At 41.4% G+C, this 26,897-nt stretch overlaps 1 protein-coding gene across 4 annotated transcripts in view; it reads left to right on the top strand.

The window, feature by feature from the left end:
• The window catches only part of ARMC3 (armadillo repeat containing 3), a 115,450-nt gene that overhangs the window by 63,025 nt on the left and 25,528 nt on the right, over window positions 1-26,897 (top strand). For 3 of the 4 annotated variants that reach the window (XM_025396753.1, XM_025396750.1, XM_025396752.1), the window contains 6 exons: window positions 11,617-11,866; window positions 16,008-16,144; window positions 17,441-17,609; window positions 20,479-20,576; window positions 22,176-22,274; window positions 22,716-22,832. In XM_025396753.1, coding sequence (XP_025252538.1) covers window positions 11,617-11,866; window positions 16,008-16,144; window positions 17,441-17,609; window positions 20,479-20,576; window positions 22,176-22,274; window positions 22,716-22,832 — 870 coding nt within the window. The remainder of the gene's footprint in view (window positions 1-11,616; window positions 11,867-16,007; window positions 16,145-17,440; window positions 17,610-20,478; window positions 20,577-22,175; window positions 22,275-22,715; window positions 22,833-26,897) is intronic. The other variant, XM_025396751.1, reaches the window with a different exon arrangement.

Genomic DNA, 26,897 nt, shown 5'->3' with positions numbered 1-26,897 from the left:
AAACAGAAAGCAATCATCAGGGTTGTTTTCTTTGTTTTTATATAACTTGGAAAACAGAAGCAACAATGGAGGCTTCCCTGTAAGAGCCTTCTATTGATACTTCTAATTCTTTATTATCTACAGAATAAAGATTACTTAAAGTGGGTAAAAATATGAAAAGGCAATGAATAAGAATAAAAATAACTGTGCCTTTTATAAAGGCATAGTAAAAGGAGACAAGAACAGCCAGATTCACTTATTAGCAGTGAAAGGAGAAAGCAAAGTAAAACTATTTTTAAGTGAATAAATAAAAGGTGAGAAGGCTAAAACAATGCCTGTAGAAAGGAACAGATAAAAATGGAAACCGAGAAGCAATAGTGAATTTTATAGAAAAATGTAACCCATTTAGTTGGTTTGGACACATAGCCTTTCTTGGTATACTGCTAATCTCTTTGATAGTTATCAATTTGTAATGCCTTTTGGAAATGGGAAAACTGTTTATTTTTGACATAGGAAATATTATTTTCAGCTAAATTTCATGTTATATTTATCCTATATGCTTCTATCTAATTAATCATATCAAAGTTCCAGATTATTTATGCAAGTACTGAGAGAATTATTCTCCGAGGAGCAGACCCTACATATTAAAAGAATGTTTTAAACTATTAATTTATAACATCACTGCCATCTGTTGGATCTGATCAGAATTAGAGTTTAAGTTATTCCAAGAAGAAAAAGGGTTCAGTGTTTTTCACTTCCCTTTGGCAATGCTAACTAAATTTGGCCACTGGTAAACCATGAAAAAATTAGAATAAATGTTCAGAACTAATAAAGATTAGTATAAATGTTGGCTAGATAGTTTTCAAAAGATGCAATTATCTTAGGAAATAAAATGCAATTAACAAAATAAAAATATAAACAGTAATAACTACAATTATTTTAATACCTACAGAAAAGTGAGAACTGACGTTTTGTTACAGTAAATGCATGATCATAAGCCCCTTGCTTACATATAGATCACATTAACCCTGATTCTTCATAATTATTCCATGCTATCCCCACGAAGAACTGAGTTATTTCCCTAAATCTTAGAGACCCTTTTCTTTCCATTTCTTTGCTTTTTATTTTTTAATTTTTGTACTCCTTTTGACTTTCCATGACAGCAGTGACCCAAGAAGGTTCTAAATGTTAGCACATAGATGGTGACTAAAAAAATTAATTGATTGATTACTGGCCCATTGCCAGCTTCTACAATACCAGAGACACAAAGCTCTTCCCCAGAAACTGTCTTGCTATTGTTTTCCCTATGGTCATGACTGCACAAGGGAATATGAAATTGTAAGCAGTACACTCCAAAGGGACTCCACAAACAGATAGAATGCCCCCAAATTATATGGATGTGCATTTGAGCGCTTTGGAAACCTTAGAATGTCCTCGTTATATATGGATGACTTGTCATTTTGTATTCTCAGTATTAAACATTCTCTTCGCTAACATAGAAATAAAGCATTGACTAATTTTAATACTTATTAGAATTGTTCATGGAGTATCATGCCCAAGAATGCCATGCAATTCATAGAGAAAACTTTAGAACATATGCCACATACAGAACTTCACACAGTGTTTCAAGAAAAGTCAATACTTCATCTAGTGCTTCAAGAAAAATCAGTGCTGCATTTACTCACAGTGACCAAAGTCCTTATCAGTCAATTCAGTATTGTCAGGGAGGGGCATGATCTGAAGTGATTTCCTGGAATGTTAAATTTCTCCAGCAGAAATAGAAAGCACTTTTCAAACCTTTTGAAAAATCTCTCTCCCATTCAGTAAAGTTGGCGGGAAGGTAATGTATTTGTGTATTTATTGTTACCATTTCTTTTATTCTATTGATTTTAGGCTAATGGTTATTCCTTAGAATTGCCTATATTTCATGGTGGAATGAAGGCTGAGTGCAGGGAATGACGATGGCCATTTTGAAGGGGGGAAAATCTCTTAAAATTAGCAAAATACAAACCACAAGTTTCACTTTTCCTTCTCCATCCCTGTACAGGAAGAGATGAAATAGCTAGACATGTGTCCCATCACCCTTTGAAAAACAAATATTAACACCCTATTCTTAGAGCACACGTCTTGGCCAGTTACACAGACCCACTTACATAAGTAGTCCTGTCATTTAGAATACTTTTTGCTAAAGAAGCATTGGCCATAGAGATAATCCACAGTGATTTACAAAATTAAAACGTAGTCCCATGAAAAATGCAAGTTCATGTTGTAGACTTGATGTACAGGCTGCATTTAACGTTGCTGAGGTTGTACAGCTATTGTCTTTGTTGCATAGGGATTTTCGTTTTCGGAGAGTTCCATTTTCCCTTCCAACAACGCAAGGAACTGCGTCTTCATACTGACCCCTAGTGGCCATTTAGGAGGATGTTGGGGGAGGGGCAAAAAAGGTAATGGAAGGACTGCTCTGTAGTTTAATGAAACGTACGTTAATTTAATTTGAAACACTCTCCAGTGTACCTGAGATAATATTTTCAAAACATTTTTAAAAGATTCAGATCTGAAAATCATTTCAACATGGTGCTTTTAGAGATAATATTCCACTGCTAAACGTGTGTTTAACAGATGCTTGTGTTTGACTTTGTCCCCTATTAAGGTGTAGTCATTTACAAATGTTTTGACGCATTCGTTGTATCGGTAGCCGGACATCTTCTGTGCTATATAACCAGATAGGATAAATGTAATACTCTTGGACAACATAACGTAAGAAATCTCATTGCTATTATGGTTACTCTAGAGTTGATTTTTTGCTCTTGACTTTGTATAATACATTTTGTTTTACATTCTTATTTATATCACTTTGTTGCAAAATTCTAGATCATTTGAACTAGAATACTCACAATATGAGTATCTTGCAAGATAACATAGCTAATTTCATACCTTTTTAGGAGGTTTTGTTTTGTATTAAGGATGACCTCTGGAAGAACGTATTTAGCATGTTACCTTAAAAATCCTCTGGAATTAATAGATAAAATAAATGGGAGAAGTCCTCATGGTAAACCTGAGAATTATTCTTGCATTATTTCCGTCCAAGTTTACTGAGTGGATGCTTTTCATTTCTGCCCCTTAGAGCCTAGATTCCTCCCTGTCTGATGGAATCTTTTTTTTTTTTTTTTTTTTTTTTTTGAGACGGAGTGTCACTCTGTCGCCCAGGCTGGAATGCAGTGGTGCGATCTCTGCTCACTGCAAGCTCCGCATCCTGGGTTCATGCCATTCTCCTGCCTCAGCCTCCGGAGTAGCTGGGACGATGGAATCTTATTCTAAACATTGGTTATACTGGATTGGAAAATTCATACTGAATTTGGAAAACACAGAATGAAAAGCTGAATTTTGCAATAGAACAAGTGGATTCCCCATCCCCATTTCATGTCAGTGGATGCCCACCTGACCTTAACCAACAGTTTGAATTTGATTAGCTACTGATTTTGTGAGGCCAAATGAATCCCATAAAATGTTCAATTAGAAAATTATCCATGCTACTTTTATTACCTACAGCGCAGAGACTGATATTTGCATAACCTCTTTTTAAAGTTGCTAGTACTCTCTTTCAGATTTCATTTCGAACATTACTGATTTTCAGAGGAAATCTTTATATTATGTGATTCCCCCCCTTTCAATTTGAAGCATACTTAAACCTATATAAGTTTATTTTTACCAACCCTTGACTTTTTATGTTAATCATTTCTCTTGATTTTTCTTCACTCTGGAAATGGTCCTTACCGCTCATTGATTACACTTGAGTGGAAAGGCTTGAGTAGGATTCCTGAGGAAACTGCCCCAGCTCCAGCCCTGCAGGTGTAGGAGATTTGGCTGTTTAGCTAAAAATTGTCTGAAAATGAAATTTTCCTGCACACACACACGTTTTGCAATATGATGTTACGTTTACATGATCTGAAACTCTCTACCCCTGTGGCTCACTGAATGTTAAGAGGAGGAGGATGATGATGTTGAAAGCTGGTAGTTATGGGCCACGTATTGAGCTAAGTCCTTGAGTGGAATATATCATTAAATCCCAGAGCGGTCCTATGGGGGAAGGAATATTATCGTCACGCCCATTTTGCAGATGAGGAAACCAAGGCCCGGTGCTTACTCACAGTTCACAGAGATGGTCTGTTCTGTAGATCCCCAGGGAGCTGGTAGGAACTGAACCTCTTACTCTCCACCCTGGCAACTTTTATCTCATTCTTTCCTCATCAATGCCTCCAGCACCCTTAACTTCTCCACATTTTCCCCACCAGAAATTTCCCTTGTGCTGAAATTCATGATCTCTTTGAATTCTTCCAGACTAAATGGCCAGCACTCCTTGTACTCACTCCAGTAGGCACCTTTGGAGTCGTCTTTCATCCCTTCCTTTCCCTTTCTCTTTGCTTCTGACCCTCCCTCCAACTTTTTTCCCCCTGGGTTCCTTTCCCCAGTCTCCCCTCTCCTCCTCTCTGCTTCCTCTGCCTCCTCTTCTTTCTTATTTTCCATTCCCTAAGGAATAATGTCCTAAAGCAAGGAAATTCTGTTGGTTTTTGTTTTCTTGAAAATACTATATTTTTTAAACCTTAAGAGGTTGGAAAATGTAAAAAGTAATAAATTAAAGATCAGAAAACCATGTGTGTTTTTTTTCCCCGGTCTCTGTTGATTAACTTACTTTTGAGCAAGTTTTAGTCTCTCTGCATCCTGTCTTTTTAAACTATGAAACAAATGATCTACTGTATTTTGTGCATGGAAGCAATCGCCCCCTAACCGTATCGCGGGGAGTCTGGAATCCAGCTTCCACTGGGGGCCAGATGTGATTCATCTTTATAGCTGTTATCATTTCATCCCTAAAGGTAGGGAACTTACCACCTTGAGTGTAGGGTGTTTTGTGTTTTTTTTTTTGGTTTGGTTTGGTTTGGTTTGGTTTTGAGGGTTTTTTTGGTAATGATTCTACCATTATCTAGGTATTCTTTACCTGCTGCGCACTGTGCTAGGCTCTTGGGTACCATAGGAAAGGAACGCATCAGGCCTACATTTGAGTCAGGGAGGCCAGCAGTACATGAGTAATTTTAAAAAGATAATTGCAGAACGATTACAGTATAGGTAAACTTAAAACAGCACAATGTGGAGAGAGGACCATGGCCCCGGGTTAGGAAAGGGGCCTAGAGAATGATACATGGCTTGTCAAGGAAGGGCTCTCTGAAGAAGTGACATCTGAGCTGCTCAGAATAAACCAGTCCTGGCAAGCGCAGGGATTTCTGTTTGTTTGTTTGTTTGCTGTCGCACTAGAGTATTCGGCGTCCTTATTATTTAGTTAAGAATATCAACAACATGGTATCTCTAATTACTTTGGGATTGTATCCCTTGTCATTGACAGATATGTAAACAGGCTGATTTCCAGGCTAAACAGAAACATTTGGTAGCTGCAAAAGTCATTTATTATGAATATCCTAACTCCTTGACCATCATTCCTATTTTATTAGGAGACAAGTCAGCCATGCAAAAGAGAGTTGTTCTTTGCTGATGGCAGATAGTTAATTACGAGTAGGGCATTCTAGCATTTGAAACAGAAGGTAGCATGTATGGAAGTGAAGTATTGTGATTGAACAGATAGGTCAATAAAGGCTCCGTGTCACTTGGGAGGAAATTACATTTGATTTCCCCAGACTTTGATTGACTGCCTCAAAATCGGTAGCAAAAACATGCACGCTCTTTGTGGAAGTGCTGGGGTAGCGCTCGCTATTCTCTGCAGTCATGCTGTTCTCTTTGAGAAAGCATAATGTCACCATGGCTGCAACATCAAAGCGAATTCGGAAGGTCTCAAAATGAAACCTGCTAAGGTGCATCAATATGATGTAATCAATTTGGTTTCACATATTTCCTAGCATTTTTTGGCATTTTTCTTATTTTGCTATAGATGCAAACACATTTTTTCCCCTGTGGCTAGGTTTTACTTTAATTACGTTAATTTTAAAACCTTCATTTTAAGCATTTGCTTACAATTAATTGGTTCTCTCCCTTAATTGTGAAAAACTTCTTAAATAATATTTCTTTAAAAGAAGAACGTTCTCTTGGCTAGTTTCATCAGTCCTGGAGTTCAGCCAGAGTTTGGGGCACATATACTAGCGTCCTGCAGCTGTGGAGCTGTGGTGGGATGATCCTTGTTCTGGACTCAGAAATTGACCAGTTTAGCAAACACACTCCACTTCTTGGATCATTACCTTTGTTGAGAAACCGGCTGGAACAAGAGTCAGGAATTCTGTTTATAGCATTCCAAATCTGACTGTGACAACTGGGAGACCTGTTTATCATAACGTCCAGTGTTCCACCTGCCCAGACTTCCTGCAGCCGGCAAGGCTTAAAAACGCCAGCTCTGAGTCGCTGCTGCGTACACACCGCCCCTGACCACTTGCAGCGTGTCTGCCACCAATATGTCTTCCTTGGTGTGACAAAACTCACGGAGACATATGAAAAGTCATGCTGGTGGGAATGGTTGTAATCACTGTTAACAAACAAGGTTCTTATTGCCAATATCACCATCTGTTCCATCGGGTTCCACATATTACCCTGTATGTGGGCTCTGTTAAACAGATTTCTGTTCTGCCCAAGGTCACCCTTGATTCATGTTACCAGACTTTGCAGATGGGTTGAATGTGAACCTCAAATTGCAGCAAGGATTCAACTCTGAAAGGTACCAAATGGTGTCATCTGGTGCACACTCAAATAAACAGAGTCAACAATGTCTGCAAAGACAAAATAGAGACATCCCTTGATAAAAGAGATGAATATATTCCCAAGAAGTCTAAAGTGCAAATTTTTATTTCTTGAATACCATCTAAAACTTACCTCACTGTATAATTGGAGAAGCATGAGGGCAGGGAGGAAATCGACCAATTTCAAGAGCAGCTGTAAGTGATAAAACTGGAAATCCCAGTGTTGCTGGATCCTATCCCTTCTTGCAAACTTAAAGCTGAGCTAAGCACTTTCCCCCCTTCCTCCTCCTCAATACCGGCAGTGGATTTCTGCTCACTCACCTTGAGTTGATTCGAGTCAATTAAAATATATTGATCTTCTTAGCACCGAAAATATAAATGAGACTCAAATATTACCTCTAAGAGGTATGTACCAGGTACAGACATAGCACAGAGGAGGGAGTGATTAACAAGGAGGGCCATGATGGTCACAGATGACTTTGAAGAGGAAGGGACAGGTAAGCAGAGAGTGAAGAATGAGCTAGTGTTCTCCAGCCACAAGTGCCAGAGGGATAGCGAAGGGTGTTTGGGACAAAGGGGCCACTAGTGCAAAGACACAGACATGAAGTCGCACAATAGTTTTAGTGAGCCATAGACGCTATTTGTGTTTGAATTTTCCCTCAGTGATGTTCTTAGTGTCCTTTCTGTAAGTGTTCTTTTATTGTGGGGCTTGGGCATTTGAATGAAAAATCTGCTGAATTCCATTCATGAGTGCTGCAAAATAACATTTTTAAATTGTTACTTTTTTCTGATGTAAACATTTATGCCAGAACATCATATTTTTAAACAAAAAGAAATGTGTATATTTAGCACACAAATGCTCTGAGCTCACGTTAAAAAGAAATCCAGTTTGGGGATCCAGAAGTGCCTCCTTGAGGAAAAGACATATATGCTGAGTTGTGAAAGAGGGCTGGGCATTGTCCTGGGGCAAGAGGATGTCAGGAAATGGGAACAGCCCTGGGGAGCCCTAATGTGGGAAAGAGCCTGGCCTATTGAAGGCTGCAAGAGAAGCCTAGAGCACGGAGCAACAGGAAGAGGCGGCCTGGGGAGGGGAAGGGCAGAGCGGGGGGCGGGGGGTGCATGGGGCTGGTGTGAGAAGTGGGGGCCGCTTGTGTAAGGCCTCAGAGGCCATGTCAGAAATTTGGGGGTAGGCCAGGCGTGGTGGCTCACTCCTGTAATTCCAGCACTTTGGGAGGCCAAGGTGGCAGGATTGCTTGAGGCCAGGAGTTCAGGACTAGCCTAGGCAACATAGCAAGACTCCATTTCTAGAAAAATAATTTAAAAATATAACAAAAAAGTTGGGAACTTTATCATAAGCAGTGGGAAACCGTGAAAGTTTTAAGTAGGGGAGCAATATGGTTATAATTTTAAAACATCACTTTAGCTGTAAGACGGAGGAAGGACTGGAGGGGGTGAGGAGAGACCTCTTAGGAGATTGTTTATATCAACCCACAGGAGAGGGTGCTGAATTGGATTCTGTGGGAGGATGAGAGAAGGGAGAGATTTGAGAAACATGGAGGAGGAAAATAGTCAGGACTTGCTAATAGATTGACGTCACATGGCATGTCAAGCTTCACCTCTGTTTACATATATCAAATGATATAAACAGATGTTTTTATACATTCCCATATTTGTTTTTTAGTTTGTTTTTTTCCCAATTTACATTTTAAACTCTTACTTGATTAAACTCCAACTGGATGGAGACTAATGATAGTAAATATCAGAAAATATTTTCAAATTATTGTGATGACATATGGCCCTATAATTCTGGATTTTAAAACAAAGCAGTTTGACTTCCATCCCATTCATTTGGATAATGCTATACTATTTGGGAAACCGAAATGTGTTTTAAAAATATGACAGGCTGCAGCTTGTGTACAGGGAAAAATACAACAGAATGTCTGAGGTTTGAAATAAACAGAATTAATTCAATTCTTTTTTGTTTTTTAAACAAACAATTTTGTTTAAAAAGAATTTTGTTCAATTCTTTTTTGTTTTTTAAAGTACAAATTCTGCACTCTACTTCTATATATAAAATTAGTTTTTTTAAGGTAAGAATAATAGTTTAATTTTCCACCATAATAAGTTAATCTCAGTTATTCTTTTTAGACTTAGTGCTGCATATAGCAAATTATGGGCAAATATGTACATATAATGCAGGTTGTGCCAGCTGTGCCTGCAAGATTCATCTTTCTGTGCTGGCATTTATGTTCAATTTAGTAAAAGCTATATTCCACTGTGTACTAGAATCTTTGGTTTTTTAAACAGCTAGGTTTTTATACATTTCCCTTTACTGTCTCCATGAAGAGCAAAGAAAAGAGCAGAAGGTAGAGATATAAATGAACCAAGTCAAAACATGCCTTTGTAGAGGAGAAAAAAAGAAACAAAATCAAAGCAGAAAGGCTGAGTGTTCAGATAAACCTGATGTAAATTCCTGTATCTCCATGATCTAATTTTTCTTAGTTTCTTAGTTTACAAGAGAAGCGAAAAAGATGATGTATGACCCTGCGAACTCCCTTAGTTTTCCAGAAACTCCCTGGTACACACAAAAGACAAAGTCTTTGAGAATTTATTGTATGCATTTACTTAAAATACTTCTGCCTCTATCCTGGATGCCATTGAAGTACCCTGCAGTTGTATGCTTTTTCTTAATTCTCCAGGATGTTTTAAAAAGTGAACATTCTCAAGGAAAACCACCAAGTGACAAAGGAATCATGCATTTTGGCCAAGGCATGTTTACAACGATTAAAAAATACAAGGTATTTGGTTTAGGGGGCTGATTGCATTAAATGCCTGAAAAATAAGTTAAAGGAAAAAAATGATTTTTGAGGAGGTTAAGTATATATTATTAATTAGAAAATATGTATAATTTAACATTTTTGCTGGCAGTTGTAAAAGTATTCAATATTTCCGTTGTAAAAATATGAGATGTTTCTGATAAACTAATATATTAGAACCTCCAACTTTTCCCTCTTTCATAGAACCTAGTGAACACCATGCCAATTAATAATAGGAGAGAAGATGAAAAGTGAAATTATCTTAAGAATGCTTATTTTATACCCTAGGAAAGGAAATTAAATGCTGACCCCTGGGCTATTATAGTGAGTGATGCAGGGCCTTTGGATATTTTTGTAGAGGTAAATTTTGGTTACATGTCATCTAACCAAATTTTAATTTTAAGGGATGTCATCCTAGAGAAAGAATGGGAGATACCAAAGAAGGGTTAAATGTACAAGGACTGGAGAATGAGTAGAAATGAAGCAAGGCTCTGCTTTTGCCTTTGTGGGATGTGGTGTGTTTGATGGACTGGTTTATATAAGCCAAGTTGGGAGGTGGTCCTGCGAGGGTGACACCAACTGAACCCTTCATTCTCCAGAGCTGCTGTCCCTCTTCATTACGTTCCTGCCCAGTCACTGTGGTTCAGTTTCTTTCAGAGCTGGTGCCACAGCCACAGCCTCCTTACACCTATGGCTACCAGTCTTTTTATGGAGATTTCATTTACCTCCTCTCTGATGGACGATTGTCATAACTTCTTTTCTTGAGGTTGTGTGTCCTCCTTCACAATAAGCAAATTGAGGTGACAGTACCAAATTTAATTCATCACAATACAGGGTGATGGGCTGAATCATATAGCTTCAATTGTTTTTTTTTTTAAATTTTGGTTATTCTTATATAATCCCAAATGAAAAAAAGTGTCAAAAACATAAAAGAGATATTCATATTATTGACATCTAAGTATTTTTACTGTCTTGACTTCTATTACTATGATGATTTAAATGGATTTTGAAAACAGAATTTTGGGTCTCCCTTTAAAACCAGGATGCTCTCTTTACCTTATTGCTTAGACCATCTCCTATTTATAGCACTTCCAAACATTAAAGAACATAACTAAATTATCTCCCACTCATTAAAATGCTCTCATTTTTATTTTTACTACCTATGAGCTTTAAACTGATTTAAAAACCAAGACAGCTGGTGTCTGGAGCCCTTTGACCCTGGCTTGATCTTGGAAGCTAAGCAGGGTAGGGACTGGCTAGAACTTGGATGGGAGACTGCCTGGGAAAACCGGGTGCTCAAAAAACAAGGGCTATGCTGTGCTCTTAAAAGAAGATTCAGGTTACCTAATTGTGAAAAAATGTTAGTATATTAATAGTAACTGTAGTCTTTTTATACTAGAGACAGGAAATTTAATAACTGAATATGCCTACATTACTAAAATTATCTATTTATATCCATATCATGACTTTGATCTTTAACGTTTAATTTGTAAAAGCAGTATTCTCATGCAGAATGATGTGCTGGTTCTGTGAACCTTTGCCTACAGTTAACCACCTGATTGGAAGAAGAGGAAGACAGGCCAATGAATTTTAACTTAAATCAGGAGTTCCCATGCTCACTCATTCCTACTTTATAAGGCTTTTGTTTTCTTAATTGGTAGGAATATGTTATCTTCAAGAAAACTTTCTAAGAATTTTATGGCTCATGTGTGGAATCATATAAGAGTTTCTTTAAATAGAATTTCCTGGTCTTATAAGTAAATAAAAATAATAATAATGGTTGTACCATTTTTTTAAGAAGTAGTAGTCATCTATTTCTGAGGTTTCTAAAAAGTAGTAATGTATATTTTTCTATAACCAAAAGTTGTACAAGTAGAAAAAGAATTATTTAAATTCATTCATAGCTCAAAATTTTCCAGACTCCATTTAAATCACTAGCGCTCGATTCTGGGTTCACTGCATGGCAAATTAATTTATTTCTAAAATTGTATTTCTGTACTCATTTGTTTTAGCAGCTCAGTTGCATGCTCCAAAGATAATTTTTTGAATTCAGATGAATCACATTCATTTCTCCTTCATTTACTCAGCGCTGCTGCTGAAGCTGATGGTATTGATCCATTAATAAACGTCCTGTCTAGTAAACGAGATGGAGCCATTGCCAACGCTGCTACAGTATTAATGAACATGGCCATGCAGGAGCCCCTGCGCCTGAACATACAGAATCACGACATCATGCATGCCATCATCAGCCCACTGCGTTCTGCAAACACAGTTGTGCAGAGCAAAGCTGCTCTCGCTGTCGCCACAACTGCGTGTGACGTTGAGGCCCGGACAGAGGTGAGGATTTTAATAACATGTGTTCTCGCATTTTTCTGGTTAGTACCTATTGGTGAATTCATCTGAAACATTTTTAAGTGATTGGACCTACCTATCATTTAAGTCCTTCAACACTGGTAAAACAGTGGAAAACAAATTGGCATTGTCTTGTCTTGTTTGGTGTATTAGCAAAGAAGATGGCCATGCCCGATTCCTCAAAGATCTAGAACTAGATGTACCATATGACCCAGCCATCCCATTACTGGGTATATACCCAAAGGATTATAAATCATGCTGCTATAAAGACACATGCACACGTATGTTTATTGCAGCACTATTCACAATAGCAAAGACTTGGAATCAACCCAAATGTCCATCAGTGACAGACTGGATTAAGAAAATGTGGCACATATACACCATGGAATACTATGCAGCCATAAAAAAGGATGAGTTTGTGGCCTTTGTAGGGACATGGATGCAGCTGGAAACCATCATTCTTAGCAAACTATCACAAGAACAGAAAACCAAACACCGCATGTTCTCACTCATAGGTGGGAACTGAACAATGAGATCACTTGGACTTGGGAAGGGGAACATCACACACCGGGGCCTATCATGAGGAGGGGGGAGGGGAGAGGGATTGCATTGGGAGTTATACCTGATGTAAATGACGAGTTGATGGGTGCTGACGAGTTGATGGGTGCAGCACACCAACATGGGACAAGTATACATATGTAACAAACCTGCACGTTATGCACATGTACCCTAGAACTTAAAGTATAATAATAATAATAATAATAAATAAAAATAAAAATAAAAATAAAAAAAAGAAGGTGGCCATGCCTTGTAAACCCAGCAATTCTGTTTCTAAGTATAAACCTAAGAGAATCTGTTGCCTCTGTGTACCAGCAAGCATTGTTTATAATATCTAAACAACTGAAAACACACCGATTGTCCAGTTGTTAAGAAAATGGATAATGCATTGTGCTGTAGCCATAAAATAGAATCTCATGTCAGGGAAAATGAATGAGCTACAGCCCCACATGTCAACAGAGATGAGTTCACAAGCATTATGCCAAGCAAAAACAAACTGTAGAAAAATACATACTTATGATTCCATTTATGTAACGTTCAAAAGGATGCAAAGCTAAGCACTATGCTGTTTTGGCATGCATACATATAAGTTAAAACTATAAAGAAAATTGAGGGAATGCTGAATCCAAAATTCAAGAAAGTGGTTGCTTCTGTAGGGAGAAAGGGGGGCATGTAATCGGGTAGAACACCCAGGGGTTCAGTGTCATTGAAATGGTCATCTCTTAAGCTGGATAGTAGACAAACAGGTGTGCTTTTTACTAGGACTCTTTAAATTATACATGTGGGTTATATGTACTCTTGTGTTTCTCTTATATTTCTTATTTTTAAAACATACAACTGCATTTATCTGAAAATGTATTATATAAAAATGTCCTTAATAATTATGGTGATCCTATTAAATCTTCAGAAAAACTTTATTTAGGCCAAGTGCGGGGGCTCACGCTTGTTATCCCAGCACTTTTGGAGGCTGAGGAAGGTGGATTGCTTGAGGCCAGGAGTTCGAGGCCAGCCTTGGCAACATAGGGAGATCCACATCTCTACAAAAAGACTCTGCCTCCTAAAAGAATAAAAATACAACTGAACTTAAATCAACAAACATCTTTTTATTTTTCTCAATTTTCTCACATTTTCATGTCACCACGGCACTCATTTGAACAGCCTGGGACTTTGTTCTTCTCTGTCCCATAAAAATAACAAAACCAATGTTTATTGGGCATCTGCTATGTGCCAGTGCTAAGCACCTTACAAGTATTTAAGCCTCATTTGAGATAGGTATGTTTGTAATCCCCATATTACAGATAAGGAAAATGAGGCTTAAAGAAATATGCTCAAAGCAGAGTTGGTAAGAGGTGAGTCAGGGATATGAGAACACATCTGGGTCTAGAGCCCATGCTTCACACTATGCTGTCTGCTCAGACAACTGCCTAATCTTTTTCTTCTGTCTCTTTGATCTCTATTCCATCTCCCTTGTTTGTTCCCATTGACTCACTTCATTTGTGATCACCCACTCAGGTAGTGGTAGACACCAGATATGTATTTACCAACTACTGCGTGCCAGGTGCTCTGCTGGGTATCAGGAGCACACTGACAAACAAGGGTCCTGCTTATACCTCCATGCAGCCTGCAGGGGCACCCACCTAGTTCCTGGAATATGCGGGAGACCCTTTACTTTTTTCCCTCCCCTCCTATTCCCCTTTCTGGCTCCAGGCTGATCTTTCTAACCTGTGACCCTGGTCACAGCATTGCACATCCTCAATGGGAACGTTAAGCTGCTCAGTGCCATCTGCAAGGCCCCTCGTGACCTGCACCTGCCTACCTAAAGGTGTAAGCTCCAATGCTGTCCAGGTGGAACTCTTCACTCCAGAAATGCCACACTGCTTGTAATTGTGTCAGAATGCTCTGCTCTCACAGCTATACCTGCTTGATTTCTCTGCTTTCTCCCTTCCCCCCACCCACCTGATAAATTCCTATTTCTCCTTCAAAATCCAGCTCTACCCTCCTGTCCCCTAGGAGGCCTTTCCTCAGTTTTCAAACTAGGGTGCATCTTTCTCTATGCTCCCATTGCAACTTTTGTCTTCCTTTTTTGAATTTTATGGTTCTGTGTAAACGACTACAAGCTCCTTGAGACTTTAGGGAAGGGAACTGAGATTTTTCATCCCGGTGTTCATGTCATTAATATATACCTGGCACATAATATATGCTGAATGAACAGTTGTTAAATGAATGAGTGAACACATAAATGGAGGAATTAATGAATAAATTAAATATATGCCTAAAAGACATGTGGTGTTAGATTACTAGCTCGTACTATACCTTATCCTTGCTAAGCATGAGGATGCTTCAAGTGAACTTTCTAAGCTGTCCAAGTAATGTGTGATAACACGTAAGCCCCACCAGGGCCCCTGTGTTTGCGATGAGAGTGACTGAAAGTGGAACCGATTCCACGGGGATCTTGCCTTAGGATACTACACATTCAAGCTGGTGGAATAAGAACATTCTTTTTATCCTCCAGGTGCATAGATAATGCAGCATTACATTTTAGACATGAGACAAGAACTCTGCCCAATCTTTTTTTTTCTGATTGGAATAATTTTATACATGAGTGATGTCTTTTAATTACGTAATTAATGGAGTTCTATCCAATTCTTTTCTTTTTCTTCTCCTCTTCAGTCCTTTGAGAAATGAAGAGAAGACACTGTGTATGGATAGCAAAGATGGGTCTTTCCCTGGAGAATTGCTTGAGTGTTGCTTTGGCTGTGGTGCTGACTTAGTGGCCATGCACAGTGACATGAGGGGTCCTGGCTGGCATCGGTTCATCCAGCCTCAACCTGAGGGACTGTGTTAACTTCCTATTGCCACTGTAACAATGACCACCACTTAGTGGCTTAAAGCCATGCAAATCGAATATCATATGGTTGGGGAGGTCAGAAGTCTGAAGCTGTGTCTGATGTCCTTGCCCTTTCAGCTTCCAGGGGCTTCTCACGTTGCTTGGCTTGTGACCCTCCTTGGATCTTCGAAGTGCATCACTGCAACCTCTGCTTCCATCATGTCTCTTTTTTCTGCTTCCAGCACCTTCTGTCCCCCTGTTGTAAAGATCCTTGTGATTACACTGAAACCTCCTGGCTAATCCAGTATAATCTCCCCGTCTCAAGACCCTTAATCATCTCTGCAGAGTCCCTTCCAGGGATGAGGACATCTTTGGGGGCCCCTTATTCTGTCTATCACAGAGCCAAATGAACAGTCAGTGTTCAGGAGCAGAGCGAATAAGCATCGGGCATCCCACGTGTGGGCAGTGAGAAGATAGACTCCTGCTGCAGTCCCCGTCCCACGTAAAATCAGGGTGACTTCCCTGGGATACTTTCCTGGGGCCCAAAAACCGGGCTCCTGCGTGTAAGGGTTTGCAATAGATTTTCCCCCACTGAATTTAATAAACCTAAAGATAGACACATTCTAAAGCATTTTTACATAGTTAAAACTTTTTAGCAATCAAATAATGAGATTTTTTCAGAAACACAAATAGTTTACATTCTATACTCTCAATGTGTAACATTTTGGTTTCTGCTTTTAGTTAAGAAATTCTGGTGGGTTGGAGCCCCTGGTAGAGCTGCTACGCTCCAAGAACGATGAAGTGAGGAAGCACGCCAGTTGGGCAGTGATGGTCTGTGCTGGTGACGAGCTGACGGCCAATGAATTATGCAGGCTCGGGTGAGTGGGTGCCATCTCAAGTTTCTGGCTCAGATGAAGAGCAGAAGATGGAGAGGCACACTCTTCAGGCCCAAAGAATTCCAAGCCAAGTCTCCACTGCTCTCTCAGTCCACAGAAGCTCTGCATGTCCCCAGGGCATGCCTTGGCTTGGAAGGCACGCCTTGGCCTGGAGGCAGAGGGGTCCCCATTCATCTCATCTGAACGCTCCCTCACTGCCCTTGAAAAAAACACCTTCAATATTTTTTTCTAACCCCTTTACCTTGATGAATGCTTCTCTTTTACTTTCTTCTGCTACTGCCAAACAAATTATATTTGTCTCCCAACTTTCAAGGCTAAAATTAAATGGGCAAGCTGTGTCTACCACCTCTATTTCTTTCTCACCCATCTCAAACCTTCACCAGAATTCCACATTTCACCACCCTCATCAATCAGTTCTGTTGACCAAAAGCAGATGAATTTATTGCCTTTAACACATCGGCGAATAGGGTTTTAAGTTTCGTTTCGTTTCTTTCTTTCTCTCTCTCTCTCTCTTTCTTTCACCTGCCTGCCTTCCTTCCTTCCTTCCTTCCTTCCTTCCTTCCTTCCTTCCTTCACTTCCTCTTTCTTTCTTTGTTTCTTTCTTTCTTCTTTCTTTTTTCTTTTCTTTCTTTTTTTTCCTTCGTTTTTTTTTTGGCAGAGTCTTGCTCTGTTGCCCAGGCCAAAGTGCAGTGGCGCAATCTCAGCTCACTGCAGCCTCTGCCTCCTGGGTTCACAATTCTGCTGTCTCAGCCTCCTGAGTAGCTGGGATTACTTTTTTGTATTTTTAATAGAGATGAGGTTTTGCCATGTTGGCCAGGCTGGTCTCGAACTCATGACCTCAAGTGATCAGCCCACCTCAGCCTCCCAAAGTGCTGGGATTACAGGCATGAGCCATCACATCCAGCCCCAGGTTTTAAGTTTCTATAGACAGGTTTCATTTATTAATTTCTAAACATTTGGATTCTTTGCATATATTGTCCAGTTAGATGAAAAAGTTGAGGTCCAATACTAATTTTGCTTTTAGATGAACAAAGAACTTTTTCCCCCAAAAGTGTCCTTTTCACCTGTTTGAACATGAGTTACTACTTGGCATATGTATCCTTAAGAAGGGCAGATTTGTCTTCATAATTCTGTCAGTATTACTTTATCTAAGAGGGTGGGGGAGGCTTTAAGCTCCATCTCCATTCTTCCTTCAGAGTCTGAAGTCAGTATATAAATGGAAACTCAGTATTCGATGGCTTGTATAAAGCAAGTAATGCTTTTTGCTTTTATTGACAGGGCTTTAGATATCCTTGAAGAAGTTAACCTATCAGGAACTCGGAGAAATAAATTCAGTGAGCTGGCTTATAATAAGTTGCTCAACAACAATCTTTCCCTGAAATACAGCCAGACTGGCTACTTGTCATCAAGTAACATAATTAACGATGGATTCTATGATTATGGTCGGGTAAGTGACAGCACTTATTTGCAGTTTAGTATGTACAATAATAATTTGTCTTTAATCCTGATGCCATTACATTGCAATTTCGTAATCGCCTGATGTAATTTATATATTTTTACAGGCGGAAACTTGAAAATCAGCACTTCATTCTTAACTTTATTTGTAAGATTTTGCATTTTTTCGTTCAGTTTTAACTAGAATCTGTTTACTTGTAATTAAATCAGCTTGCCAGTGGCAGTCTCAAGTTTCAGATAAGACACAAAAAAAGAGCTGGGTGGGCATGGTGATGCATACCTGTAGCCCCAGCTATTCAGGGGGCTGAAGCAGGAGGATTACTTGAGACCAAGAGCCCAGGAGTTTGAGGCTACAGTGCACTATGGTTGTGCCTGTGAATAGACATTGCACTCCAGCCCAGGCAGCATAGCAAGACCCTGTCAAAAAAAAAAGTATAAAAGAAGGAGCAGGTGACATGGCTCATGCCTGTAATCCCAGAACTTTGGGAGTCTGAGGTAGGAGAATCACTTGAGGCAGGAGTTCGAGATCAGCCTGGGGAACATAGTGAGACCCTGTCTCTATAAAAAACTTTAAAACATTAGCTGGGTATGGTGGCATGTATCTGTAGTCTGATCTACTCAGGAGGAGTTAGGAGGATGAGTTGAGCCCAGAGTTCCAGGATGCAGTGAGCTACGATCACACCACTGCCCTCCAACCTGTCTTTTAAAAAAAAAAAAAAAAGTAGCATTCAAAATTTGGGGGTTCTATTATTTCTATTACATGAATGTTGAGAGAAGTGAGAAGCTAGAAATTAAAATATTGAGGACCCTTTTTACATGATTGGTTTAGTCACTATTTTCTACTTCTTCTGGAAACCAAAAGCAATGAGGAGAATGGGGAAAATGTTTAAAACCCACAAATCCCATGTTAAGCAAAACTAGGAATCAGATATGATCTGCAGACTTCAAAAAATGTTAAGGGTTGCCAAAAGCTTCCAAGATCAAGCAGAAGCTGTGCAGGAAGAAAAAGGAAAAGGAAAAAAATATATCACAGAGAGGAACAAGGGAGCTAAAGATGGCAGAGCTCAGACAGCAAGCACCACTAACACTGTATACTTCCTAAGGTCACGGGAAAACTCAGAAGTGCAAAAGCTGTAAGTGTGGTTTGCCAGGCAGGTGCAAGAACTCAGGACACGGGGAGTGAGGCTGACAGCAGAAGCCTTCTTGGACCAATTTGGTTCCAAGAAGCAGAGGAGACAGGGCCATAAGTCACATCACTGAGTCCCGGTTGCAGGAAGCACTCTCTTTGGCGGAGAACTAGAGAAAATTTGAATAATTCAAAACAGCTTGCCTAAAACTTGACTCTTACTCTCCCTTCTGCCTCCCTCAGCTCCTGCCTCCCTCACCTCCTGCCATCACCGCCATACCCTGTAACACACATAAACCACTAAGAAATCGCTCCCAGGAAGCCCGTCTCCTTCAGTGATAATAATTTTAAAAGAATGTTGCAGCATCAGAACAAAGCAGCTTTAAGAAAACCAAGGTGGGGCCGAACGCCATGGCTCACACCTGTAATCCCAGCACTTTGGGAGGCAGAGGTGGGCGGATCATGAGGTCAGGAGATAGAGACCATCCTGGCTAACACGGTGAGACCCCGTCTCTACCAAAAATGCAAAAATTCACTGGCCATGGTGGCGCATGCCTGTAATCCCAACTATTTAAGAGACGGAGGCAGGAGAATCACTTGAACCCTGGAGGCAGAGGTTGTAGTGAGCTGAGATGGCACAATTGCACTCCAGCCTGGGTGACACAGTGAGACTCCATTTCAAAAAAAGGAAAAAAAAAAAGAGAGAGAGAGAGAAATGAGAGGCGCCATAGAGGGAGATGAGAGCGGGCAGAGGCAGGGTGAGGGGCTCTGAAATGCTGGGGATCCCTGAGGTGGTGGGCGGTTGCCATTTTAGAAGTTGTGGTCAGGTGGGTCTCACTGAGACAGTGATCATTTCCAAGCCAAAACTTGCAGGAGGTGAGGGCCTTAGTCCCGGGCAAATCTTGGGCTGGGGAAGTCCTGGGCAAATCTGGGGTTGTTTTCTAGGCAGAGGAAACAACCAGTGCAAGTGCCATGAGGTGAATATATGCTTGGCATGTGCTAGGCACAGCAGGAAGGCTGGTGCAGCTAGAGCTGGGCTAGCAAAGTGGGAGGAGAGCAGACCGGAGACCAGAGAGCTAACGAAGGCCAGGTCAAGTGAGTCCTGGAGAACATTGGAAGGATGTGGCCTTTACTCTGAATGGAACAGGATCCATGGCAGGTCCTGGGCAGAAGAATGACAGAATCGGTCTTATTTTAAAAGGCTCACTCTTGCCTTCTTTCCAAAGAACCATGAAACGTATCTTGGATGAGAAAGGGATTCAACTATAACTTAATTGGACAAAGATCTCAGAAGTCATCTAGTTTAACCTCTTCCTCCAGGCTGGTGAAACTGCCTGCACAGGGCTTTGTCTGGCCTACTTTTAGATACACTCAACACTTTTAGTCATCTTTCCAGTATTCAGTTACTTTTGCAGGCAGTCAGTTCTCCCTTAGGTATATAGATGGATTTGCCAATCCAAATACTTCCAGGGGCCAAGATGATAATGATGGGATGAAACAGCTGAGTGTAAACCAATCGAGATGATAAGGAACTGGATCTGTCCTGCCCAAAGGCAAGAACATCCACAAGCTTCAGGTTCCTATTTCTAATTTTATGTATGTATATTGTACATGTGCGTGTATGTGTGTGTGAAATGAGACTGCGCAAACAGCTGAGAACATATTCTGTCTGTATTCATTTTCAAAAATATGACCCATGCAGATACTACTTTTTGGTCCTTAAATTATCTTACAGATAAATCCCGGCACCAAACTGTTGCCTTTGAAGGAGCTCTGCTTACAAGAACCAAGTGACCGACGGGCTGTACTCTTAATCAACAGTAAATCTGATGTGTGAGTCTTTGCGGGGAGAGGGGAAGCAGGGAAGCACACACTGCTTGTTGTTGTTGTTTCTCCATCAACATGTGAATATGCAAAGACTCCCAGACTCTTTTCTCCTGTATCTAGCACCTCCATGAAAATAAACACCGGCTCATAAACTCATAGCCTGACATGGAATAACCATGAAATAGCCACCACTGCAAATCAATGTGCTCTCTGCTCTCTCTTTGACTCCATACTGCCAGTCAGTTTCAAGTGTGTTCTGAAGTCAAGGCCTCTTACCATGGAGTCATTGAAGAAAGTGTAAATAGCAGCAAACTGAGATGAATCCTGTTTACAGTTCTCCAGGACTATGTGCTGGAGTACAGTTACCACCCAACATTTTTCTTCTGAAATAAGAAGTAAATGGTAGAGATAAAAATTAAAGCTTCCATGGTCTTCTTTAAAATGATCATGGCCGGGCATGGTGGCTCATGCCTATAATCCCAGCACTTTGGGAGGCGGAGGCAGGCAGACCACAAGTTCAGGAGATCAAGGCCAACATGGTGAAACCTTGTCTCTACTAAAAAATACAAAAATTAGTTGGGTGTGGTGGCACACAGCTGTAATCCCAGCTACTCGGGAGGCTGAGGCAGGAGAATTGCTTGAACCCAGGAGGCGGAGGTTGCAGTGAGCCGAGATTGCACTGCCACTGCTCTCTAGGCTGGCAGCAGAGTGAGACTCCGTCTCAAAAAAAAATAAATAAATAAAAGAGAGATCATGTATATCTATATATCCATATAGTATTTATGTGATACATTTTATACAAATAATTTCTGTTCTAGCTTACAAAAGGCTTTATAATAGTCTTTTTGCAGTGGCTCACGCCTATAATCCCAACACGTTGTGAGGTTGATACAGGCAGATCCTTTGAGCTCAGGAGTTTGAGACCAGCTTGGACAACACGATGAAACCCCAGCTATACAAAAAATACAAAAATTAGCCGGGTATGGTGGCACATGCCTGTAGTCCCAGCCACTTGGGGGACTGAGGTGAAAGGATCGCTTGAGCTCCGGAGGTCAAGGCTGCAGTGAGCCATAATCGCACCACTGCACTCCAGCCTGGGCGACAGAGTGAGATCCTGTCTCAAAGAACAAACAAAGAAAAAATAACTTATCCTTTATACTTTAAAAATAGTATGTCACTGTTAAAAGTCAGCTCCAGGCTGGGCTTGGTGGCTCACGCCTGTAATCCCAGCACTTTGGGAGGCCGAGGTGGGTGGATCATGAGGTCAGGAGATTGAGACCATCTTGGCTAACACGGTGAAACCCCATCTCTACTAAAAATACAAAAAATTAGCCGGGCGTGGTGGCGGGTGCCTGTAGTCCCAGCTACTTGGGAGGCTGAGGCAGGAGAATGGCGTGAACCCGGGAGGCAGAGCTTGCAGTGAGCGAGATCGTGCCACTGCACTCCAGCCTGGGCGACAGAGTGAGACTCTGTCTCAAAAAAAAAAAAAAAAAAAAAAGAAAGAAAGAAAGAAAAAAGTCAATCTGTTTTGTGGACTAAAACCATAATCTATTGACAAATAGATTATTTTAATCTATATATAATTTTAAATGTGTAAAATTTTAGTTCTCCACCTTCATCTGTGGAAGATAAATCAGATGTTGGTTATGGACGAAGTATTTCTTCTTTATCTTCCTTAAGAAGATCAAGTAAAGAAAAGACCAAGTAAGAAAATGATGTTTTATCTATATTCAAATAACTTTCCCTTTAATTTGAGTGTGAAAAAATGTTTTAGATTTTAGATTTGGGCAACTTGGTTTTTATTCTTCTTATGGTAATACAGTTGCACAATTGCCTTTTACATTGCTATAGGAAAGATCTCTGGAATGGGAGCCAGGAAATCTGGTTTCACATTCGATTTCGCCCTGTGGACCTGCAGTGATTTGGGCCACATGACTTAGTGTCTGTGTGGGTTTCCTTTCCTTAGCTGTGGATGAAATAACGCCGGGTCCCTAGCTTCATGATGGGGAAAAGAATCAAATTATATAATGAAATAAAAATTGTATAATGAAGTAAAAATGCCTTGTAAGCTCTAAATGCAAATGCAATGTATTATTATTTTCCATATGATTGAAATTGGTTGTGGTTTTTCTTTCAAATGACAAGAAAAAATAGTTATCATTTTAGTGCTGGATTTGGATCTCCCATAGAAGACAAATCGGAGCCAGCTTCTGGACGAAATACTGTTGTCAGCAAAAGCGCCACCAAAGAAAAAGGATGGAGGTAAGAAAGTGTCCTGAGTTCCTCATTACCCAGCCAGACTGGTGGAAGGGAGGGGTGGCTCTTCAGTAGGAAGCTTTCTTCTAACATCACTGTGTTGAACCAGGCAAGACTCATGAGATGCAATTTAAAAGGAACTTGATTTTTGTCTCTTACCATCTCTTTAAAACTTACCTGAAGAGAATTGTCTTCAGGCTCTGGCCAAACACTCGGGTCACTTGGATCACTTGTAGGAACAACAGAGTCCTACAGTCGCTTTAACTAAAACATGACAACAGGGACAGCAGTCTTTAGACAGCCCTTTGACAGCCTAACCCTGGGTAACCAACTTGGTGTGAGGGTTTCTGCTTCCCGCTGCTGCCTTTTGCAGGTGGGGAACCCCACACCCAGGTGTGTGGTCCTGCTCTCTCTCCTCCCGCCCCACTTTTGCTTCCACGGCCTTCCCCGCCTCCCTCACTGTCTCTGACCCTCCATGGGAAAAGGAACGAGGAGGAGAGGCAAATAGGGCAACGCTCTTACTTGGTTGGGACAATTATAATGTCCTTTTAAGGTCTGTGCATTTTTTTTTTTTTTCCTGAGGCGGAGTCTTCCTCTGTCGCCCAGGCTGGAGTGCAGTGGCACCATCTCCTATCTTGGCTCACTGCAACCTCTGCCTCCCGGGTTCAAGCAATTCTCCTGCCTCAGCCTCCTGAGTAGCTAGGATTACAAGTGTGAGCCACCATGCTTAGCTAATTTTTGTATTTTTACTAGAGACGGGGTTTCACCCTGTTGGCCAGGCTGGTCTCGAACTCCTGACCTCGTGATCTGTCTGCCTTGGCCTCCCAAAGTGCTGGGATTACAGGCATGAGTCACCCTGCTTGGCCCTACATGTTTACATATTTTTAAAACAATCTTCTCCTGTGAGAACTTTCCTGGATTCTTTGAAAAACTGTATTGAGTTATGGTAGACTTAAGCCTGTAAGGGCCATGGTGGCATTGGAGGCTGTGGAATGTGGATACCAGACCCCTGCTTTCCAAGGAGGCTGGGCCCCAGGTCTCCCAAGGCATAGGCCGTGGTTTGCCCTCCTCCTTAGACTGCTTTATTTTCTGCTCTGACTTTCTTCTCTGTTGTTACAGTCTCTGCTGCTCAATATTCTCATCAGTGCTTCTCATCTGCTCCTGTGGTTCCAGTCCCATAGCTTCTGCTTGCTCTCTCCTCCCCTTCCCTGTCCTTCTCTTCCTTCCCTTCCCTTCTCCTCCCTTCCCTCCAGCTTCCCTCTCCTTCCCTTCCCTCTGCTTCTTTGTATCCCCTCCCTCCCCTCTCCCTTCCCTTCCCTGTTCTTCTCTTCTCTTCTCTTCCCTTCCCTTCCCTCCCGTCCCTCCCTTCTCTCTTCTTTCCCTCCCTTCCCTTCTCTCTTCTTTCTCCCCTTCCTTCCCATTCCCTGACCTACCTTCTTCTCTCTCCTTCCCTTTCCTATCCTCTCCTTCCTTTCCCTCCCCGCTCTGTCCTTTCTCTCCCCTTTCCTTCGCTTTCCCTTCCCTTTCCTTCCCTTCCCTCCCCTCTTTCTCTTCCCTCTCCTCTCCTCGCTTTTCCTTCCCACCCCTTCCCTTCCCTCCCCTCCCTACTCCTTTCTTTCCCTCCCCTCTCCTTCCCTTCCCTCCTCTCTCCCTTCCTTTCCCTGTTCTTCTCTTCTCTTCCCTTCCCTTCTCTCCCTTCCCTTCTCCCTTCTCTCTCCCCTTACTTCCCATTCCCTGACCTCCCCTCTTCTCTCTCCTTTCCTTTCTTCTCCTCTCCTTCCTTTCCCTACCCACTCCTTCCCTTCCCTCCCCTCCCTTTCCTTCCCTCCCCTCTCTTTCCTTCCCTCCCCTCTCTTTCCTTCCCTCCCCTCTCTTTCCTTCCCTCCCCTCTTTCCCTTCCCTCCCCTCTCTTTCCCTTCCCTCTCCTCTCCTTTCCTTTCCTCCCCTTCTCCTTCCCTTCCCTACCCCCTCCTTCCTTTCCCTCCCCCTCCTTCCCTTTCCTTCCCTTCCCTTCCCTGTTATTCCCTTCCCTCTTCTCGCCTTCCCTTTTCTCCTCTCTCCTTCCCTTCCCTCCTCTCTCCTTCCCTTTCCTTTCCTTTCCATTCCTTGTCCTTCCCTTTTCTTTGTTTTGCTCCGCCCTACCCTTTGGCCTCTCTGAGCTTCTCCCCATTGGACTAAAAGCTTCTCAAGAACAAGGACATGTTCTTATTTGAATAATTTCTTTTCATCCCCTGTATTTAGTGCAGTGCCTGACTGGCACTCATAGGCATTCACATTTATTCAAAAGAACAGAAATCCAAACTTTGGCAGGAAAAGGTTATTTCTGACAAGTTCCACACTTGTAAACGATGCATCTGGAGCAAATAGGTTACCTTCTCTTTATCTCTGTTTCCTCATCCCTAAAACTGAAATAAAAATAGAACTGTTTTCATAGTGCTCTTGTAAGCCTCAAGTAAGTCACTACGTGTGAAATGCTTAGCGCAGTGCCTGGCACATGGTAAACAGTCAACAAATGTCAGCTCCTGTTGCTATTATTATTGTTGTACTAAGCAGTTGCAAGGAGCCAAAACCCACTCCAACTATACAAGGATATAAAGGAATTCAGTGCAGGGATGCAGAGGGTCCTCAATGGGACAGGTGACAACTGCAGGGCCCGCCCATCTCTCTTCCTCTCTCTCTTTCTCCCTCCACCTGCATGGTAACTTACTTGCACTTGCTTCCTTGCTTGCTTTTTTTTTAACGGCCTCACCTCTAACTGTAGCTTGCATGTGGCCTTGGTTTGCTAAGGGACCAAATCTGGCCCCAATTCCAAAACAGCCTTCCAGTTCAAAAGCCTGGCAGCAATCAAGTACAATCTCTCTCTGTCTCTTCGCGCATTTTCAGGAGACTCAATCTCATTTTCACAGGCCATCCGGAACGTTGGCTGCCTGAGACAAGTGTTCCCCTTTAGTCCACCCAGCTATGGCCCTGGGAAAGACTCAGCCTTCTGCTGCCTTGCTAGGGACAGGCCACTTGACTGATGAGCAGCCACAGGACCCTGTTGTACATATAGTGCTTCAATCAAAGTGCACCTTTCCCTCTGGTCCTCACCCAGATGGGTGAGCACATCAGCTCTCATCTTTAGTTCTTCTGCTCTTCTTGGCTTTTTAAAATTGTCTTATTTTTCTTACAGCTCAATCTGGTTCTTAATCCCAAACCTTTTGGGCAATCCTTCTGGGTGGGAACTCACTTTGTGTACTTGCGAATATCAAGCTGCTAATCTTCACACAGCTATAGTTTGCTTTATTGTGATATTTGACACTGACATTTTCCATAACACTGTGAAGCACTCACATCTTGATCTCATTAGATCCATGTCACTTTGTTCTATGGATAAATCCCTTCATTTTTGGCCCTTGGTGTTATCTTTTCATCCTTTGCAATACTGTAAATATCAGTGTTCTCCAAAAGTAGTACTCCTATTCCTACTCTCCATAGTTTTAGCTCCCATTCCAAAGCTGAGACCCTTCTCTTGAGTCCAGACCTGTGTGTCCAGTTGCCTAGTGGAGTCCTCTGCCTTGTCACTCTAAAGGCACCTTAAGTTCAATATGTTCCAACCTGAACTCATTGTTCATCGCTGCTCCCAAGCTCCCTCTCCCTCTCTTCCCTATGCTTGCTCATGTTAACCATATTCCCATACAATCACCCATGCCTAGGAATCATCTTGAAGTCCTTCTCATTTATCCCCAATATGGAATGACCAAGACAGTCCTATCCACTCTATGTCTTAACTCTCCTACATCTATTTCGTCCCTTCATTTTCACTTTTACTTCCCCGGTTCAGGCCTTTTTGTTGTATGTCAATCACAACAACCTCCTTATTGTACTGTAAATCCTCCCACTTTCACATAGCCCTACATAAACCCATCCTCCATGCATGCGCCCCCAGAGGTGCGAGCCCCCACCTTTTTTTGAGACAGAGTCTCACTCTGTCACCAGGGTGAAGTGCAGTGGTGTGATCCCGGCTCACTGCAACTTCTGCCTCCCGGGTTCACGCAATTCTCATGCCTCAGCCTCCTGAGTAGCTGGGAT

The sequence above is a fragment of the Theropithecus gelada genome, chromosome 9 (assembly GCF_003255815.1).
Source record: "Theropithecus gelada isolate Dixy chromosome 9, Tgel_1.0, whole genome shotgun sequence".
In the NCBI taxonomy this organism is placed as follows: domain Eukaryota; kingdom Metazoa; phylum Chordata; class Mammalia; order Primates; family Cercopithecidae; genus Theropithecus; species Theropithecus gelada.
The sequence above is the reverse complement of the archived record's forward strand: the minus strand, read 5'-3'. Positions and strand labels throughout refer to the sequence as shown.